Raw genomic sequence first — 6,262 nt, forward strand, 5'->3', positions numbered from 1 at the left:
TAAATTAAATTATAATATAAATTTAAATTAAAAAATGACACAAAAAACGAGAAATTTTAAATAGTTAATTTGATACTAATATCGATATATTTTTGTCAAATTTTTATGATATTTTCAAATTTATATTTTTATTCAAAAATAAAAACATTATCGTTTTTTTTCAAAATCATATAAGACCATATTATAACATCGACTGAGATAAATAATAAAACAAAATATTAAAATCAAGATGTATCTCGCTGCATTGCACGAATACCCTTCTAGTTATTACTAGTTAGCTTACGGCTTTAGCATTTTGTCTAAGATAGATTATCATCTCATTCCTGCATCAATGGCCTCACCCTTTCTTGCCTCTTGAATTTGTCCCTTGTATCTGAGTAAGCGTAAATCGATAAAATTTAATACTATCAATTACTTACCGGGTAAAATTTTAATCCACCAAAACAATATCGTATGCAACAATTCACCTGGTAAGCGCTTACTGTGGTAAGAGTCGTCCCCCTCACTTACCGGGTAAGACTATTGGTCCTGGTGAGGAGACTTGGTGTTCTTACCGGGTAAGATTCTTGGTTCTGGTAAGGAGACTTGGTGTTCACTTACCAGAGTAAGCGTTTGGTAAAAGGCCTCTAATACCTTTTAAGCGTTTGGTAAAAGGCCCCTAATACCTTTTAAGCGTTTGGTAAAAGGCCCCTAATACCTTTGGTTCCCTTCCATGGTTCTCCAACTTTCAGGTAGGTTGGGATCTACCTGTAACTCAGATATCGTTGGACCGATGACCCTTTGGTGTAATACCTGTTCCTAGAGTCATTTAACCACTTGATTTGTGGCACATTGTTAAGGTTCAAGGGGATGCAATAGAAATCTTGTCTTCTCTGGGTTCGAATCCAAGTGCTGTCAAAGCCTTTGTAACTAGGGCTATAAACGAACCGAATGTTCAGCAAACCATTCGTGAACCGTTGGCGGGAAATTCGTTTATTTAATAAATGAACAAACATGAACAAATTTCTCGTTCGTTCATTTACGTTTGTGAACGTTCGTTTATTTATGTTCGTTAATGTTTGTTTATTTAGATTACGCTTGTTTATATATATAAATGTATTTACATATCTATACTATATTATAAAGTATTTGATAGAAACTCTTAAAAGTCATTTTTTATGCGTAAAGTACTGTTTATTAATGCATATTACTTAAAACTCAACATTGCAAGTAGATTGTGAGTAAGTACAACCTATTAAAACTCCATATCTGAATTCGTGTAACTAGCTGCAGATAAACATAATCTACAGGATAAACATCTCATTTTAAATATAAAAAATCTAAAATATGATTAGCATAATCATTGAGTTCTAACAAAATACTTAATTATTATCTTTATAAAATGTTATTTTATCAAAACAAAAATAAATTATTTCGTTATTAAACTTAAAAATTATAAACTAAAGAAATTACATAAAAAATAGAACTTTTAAATAGTTGATTTGATATTAACATTGATATATGTTTTTTTCAAAATTTTATGATATCTTCAAATTTATATTTTATTCAAAAATAAAATCATTATTGTTTTCTTAAAAAAAAATACAATCGTATTATAACATCGACATAGACATATAATAAAATAGAATATTAAAATCGAGATGTGTCTCGCTGCATTGCACGAATACTCTTCTAGTTATGGATTAATATGCAAAATCATTTTATAGAGCTCTTTTTTATCCCTTCTAAGTTTACCCGGTTTTTTCAGTCTTATTTTGAGGAACGAAATGATAAGTAATGGTGGTTGTTTTTTGTTCATTTGTGTTCGTTCGTTTATGTTCGTTTAACATCTTAACAAATGAACATAAATGAAGAGGAACAAGAACATTTTCTTAATGAACGAACATGAACAAAAGTTATACAGTATCTGTTGGAGGTGCTTAGCCTTTTGAAAGCGACTGGAAGGAAACCCAATTTAGAGTGCTGCTATATACATTTACGATTCTAATTATTAGAATCGTGTCAAATCATGCATTGAAAATTTAAAAAAAAAAAAGAAAAAACAAGTCTTGATTTTAATGTGTATAAAAAAATTAATAAGTAAAATTATAAATATGTATTAAACAATATATAAAGATAAGCTTAAGGGTTGTTTACCAAATTTTTTATTAAGTCTTGTATGGATAAATTTGTCTGTCTGGATAAACGAGTGGTGTTGTTTACCTTTTTTATCTGAACCAACAGTCTGAATAACATAAATAACCGATATACCCTCCAATATTAATTATTTGAACATCAAAACAAAAAATTATAAAGAGGTTGGGGTGTCTCATATGGAAGGAGGCGATGCTTTCATTAAGGGGTAGGGATGTCATTTTTATGGCTGAATGGGAACAACACACCATTTCTATCTGTGCAATTAAGTCATCTTATGTGCAACTAAGCCGTAAGTAAACAACCCAAATGAGTTGTGTAAATAAGTCAAATAGACCAATAAACCTAATTAAACTACGTTCAATTTATCTTCCACATATTCTGACATTATTATCGCAATTACAATTTGCTTTTGAAGGGGACCATTTTTGGATATGGATGGATGCGATGTTGATAAGAATCATAAGATGCTTCTATGTTCATACCTGAATTTGTGGTTGGATATATATCTGTCTATGCTTATACTTGAGTTCAAAATTGAAATCGAAACAAAAATTTAATCCACCAACTTATACCATATTATAAAGCATTTGATAAAAACTCTTAAAAACCATTTTTTATGCATGAAATACTATTTATTGATGTATATTACTTAAAATTTAAGATTACAAGTAAATTTTGCGTAAGTACAACTTACTAAAGCTCAATTTTTAAATTTGTATAACTAACTGCTGATAAACAAAATCAAATACATGATAAACATTCATTTTAAATATAGAAAAATCTAAAATATAATTAAAATAATTATTGAGTTCTAACAGAATGTTTAAGTATTATTTTTATAAAAAAGTATATTATTATTAAACCAAAAAATAAATTACTTTGTTATTAAATCTAAATTAAATTATAATAAAAAATTAAATTAAAGAAGTTACACCAAAAAAACAAGAACTATTAAATAGTTAATTTGATACTATTATTGAATTATTTTTTTACAAATTTTTATGTTATCTTCAAATTTATATTTTAATTCAAAAATGAAAATATTATCATCCGCTCAAGACCACATAAAATCGTATTATATTGATAGAGACAAATAATAAAAGCTAAAATATTAAAATCGAGATTTATCTCGCTGCATTGCGCGAGTACCCTTGTAGTGATATTAAAAAACTTAATCCTTTTATTAAAAATAAATAAAATAAAATAATGATCTGAATTTGATGAAAGTAGAATTATGTACATATATGTTTTCAGTAATATATACAAGTGTAGAGGGAAATCTATTTAACAATTTAGGAACCATCTATTTTATCTGATATTCATGTTGAATAAAAATGAATATTCTATCATATTGTTCTTCACAAAAACTACGTAAAATGTATGGTTAAATTAAGTAACATTTGTTGTGTCCATAGTTCGTGTTTTAATTGCCTAGAAAAAAATTTAACATCTGAAACTGTTCAATTTTATATAATATAATAGCTTTATTCTCAAAAGCCTGAATTTTTATTCTAGATTAAGTTGAATGGAATGAAAATCATTCCTGTTTTTCTCGTTCTCGCGTATATGAACCTAGGGGTCGTACTGGGTCAGGTTGGGTTTGGGTTTGGGTTTGGGTTTGGGTTTAGTTCATTTATTAAACAGGTTGAAAATCTCAACTCAACCTAACCTATTTAGTTAAATGGGTTGAGATTTTTCAACCCAATCCAACATGTTACTTAGATGGGTTGATAGCGGGTTGACAGCGGGTTGACATGTTTACGATTTTCTTAACCTTAAATAAATGAGTTGAACCTGGGTTGACCCATTTAATTTTAAACTTATAAATAAAAAAAGGATTAGACTATTTAATTTTTTTTTGAATAAAACACAACACAACCACAAATGTAGGATGGAGAGAGAGCCGAGAGGAAGAAAAACATTAGACGGAGAGAGAGCCGAGATCGAGAGGGCGAGAAGCGGACAACAAACTTGAAGAGTCGGATTGACTTCAGAGGTAATAATGGAGTAATGGACTAAAGGGTTTTCTTAGGGTTTCATGATGATTAAGAGTAACGAAGGCAATTGGAATTTGGAGTTTTATCTAACGACGGTAGGATTTTTAACAAAGAAGAAAACAAAATTAAAAATTAGAATACTAGATATAATATTAAAAATAAAATAAAATTATATAATATTTTAAATGGGTTAAAAATCTCAACCCAACCTGCATCAAGTCATCCACCAAAAAGTAACGCACGAGACATGGTTATTATATTTTCCCAAGCCCAGAACTTTGGTACGGAAACCACGACAAAACCATATACATTGTCTCAACTTTTGTACATGAAAGAAGTGTTGTTCTCCATCTTTCTCTAGCTGCTAAATAAAGACGCCATCATTCATTCTTCTCCGGTCCTACGGAAATCACCGACACCGACATTCTCCCTCACGACATTCTCCTTGAAACTTTCCTTGACGGACTCGAAGTTGCGGTCGCCGATGGTTGCTTCAATGGCACCATCTTCCGCCTTCTCCACCGTCTGACTTGCAACTCCTTGATTTGCCTTGTCTTCCTCCAGCCTTTTGAACTCCTCTAACGTCGACGGTGCTCTCTCATGATTTATTGTCTCGTCGTCATGCTTTCCTTTGCTACTACTTTCTTGGCTGTATCCCTTCTAACAACAAATTAACGATTTTAAACGTCTTTAACGGATTCTTTAAATTAGTACTTTTTTCACTCTAAAATGAAGAATGAAGAAAGAAGCGGGAATAAAAATCTTCAAATTCGAAAAATAGTTTCGGACACCAGGTGTCACTTGCCTTAGCGGTGAGTACGGCAAACACCAGGATCCCTATCTAGTAAGAGGCATAACAAGAACCAATGGTCTTGTTTACCTTTTAATAGTTTCATTAAGAGGTAATCTCTGAATTGTTAAGATGTAAATCTTGTTTGACAAAAAAAATCTGTCTCTTAATAGTTCTAAAATCCTCTGAATGATAATTTTGTATCTGATGTCTCCCTTAATCATTAAGAACCCTAATTTCATTGTAAACAATTACCAAACAATTACCAAACAATTATATTTTATTTTGCACTATATTATGAGAGTCTTTTTAATCTTTCTAACCAATTAATTATTCTGGATAAAACCATTGAGCAAAGCAACCCCTAAAACTTACATTTCTTTGTTTTGAGAAAATTACAGAAAATATCCCCCGACATTCAGAAATTAGCAGAAAAGGAATTTCGAATTTTTTTCTCCTTCAGAATCGATTCCCGCTCCGTTTGGGTTTTTATTCAATGGTGGCGCCAATTTTGTCTTAAAAAGTTGGATGGATTTAAACGGCGAAAAACTACCAAAATGGCAAAATCCGAGAAACTTTCTCCAAAACAATTGAAAGTTTGTTGCGGATCTGAACTACAATTAGAAAAATATCAAATTTGAAATATAAAGATATGTTGAAGATGATCAGTTTTTTGAAAATTCCAGTTCAAATCTTCAGTCACACGAATCCAAAACGACGATTGCAAAAAACACGAACGAAAATCATTGTCGGAAGTAATCACAGTTTTGAAATTCGATTCAATGAAACGGATCTAAAAAGCAAGTTAAAAATATATGACAAATTTGTATCCAAAATATTCAATGTTTCAGGAACTTTGGCTTCCGATTGCTAAATAACGACCTGAACTCGAAATTCGATTCAATGAAACGGATCTAAAAGTCGAGTTAAAAAGTATGAGAAACTTGAGCTCAAAGTAATCGATGTTTCAGGAATTTTGACGAATTTGACTTCCGATTGCTAAATGACGACCAGAAAACCATGAAATAGAACAACAATGGCAGATCTGGAGATGAAATGCTTTTCGTATATCAAATCGAGTTCGAGAACAGAGAAATCTCGTAATATATCGATCAGATCGAATCGGAGAAGAAAAAAAACATGAAACTGATCCAATCAAGCGATTATGATAATAGAAACAGTAATTAACGGACTTACCTTACGAAGAAGAAAGGGCGGAGGCGAGATGAAGTAAGGAGTGGAGGCCGGCGGCCTTACGGAAGAGGTGTAGAGAAGGTAGAGAAGATGGCGACGGCCCATTCCGGAGAAGTCTGATGAGAACCAGCAGCCGGAGAATTTG

At 31.1% G+C, this 6,262-nt stretch overlaps 1 protein-coding gene across 2 annotated transcripts; it reads right to left on the reverse strand.

Moving 5' to 3' along the window:
* Window positions 1-4,361: 4,361 nt before the first annotated feature.
* Window positions 4,362-6,262, reverse strand: LOC112514854. 2 transcript variants are annotated; one of them, XM_025121481.1, is made up of 2 exons: window positions 6,121-6,262; window positions 4,362-4,790 (listed from the first exon to the last, which is right to left on the reverse strand). In XM_025121481.1, exons 1-2 carry the CDS (start codon window positions 6,220-6,222, stop codon window positions 4,518-4,520), a joined length of 375 nt encoding a protein of 124 aa, XP_024977249.1. In that variant the 5' UTR covers window positions 6,223-6,262; the 3' UTR covers window positions 4,362-4,517. The 2 variants fall into 2 exon arrangements, with proteins under 2 accessions (XP_024977249.1, XP_024977248.1); XM_025121480.1 differs by having other exon boundaries at window positions 4,362-4,793; window positions 6,121-6,251.

This window comes from Cynara cardunculus (assembly GCF_001531365.2).
Source record: "Cynara cardunculus var. scolymus isolate 2C chromosome LG 6, CcrdV1, whole genome shotgun sequence".
Classification (NCBI taxonomy): domain Eukaryota; kingdom Viridiplantae; phylum Streptophyta; class Magnoliopsida; order Asterales; family Asteraceae; genus Cynara; species Cynara cardunculus.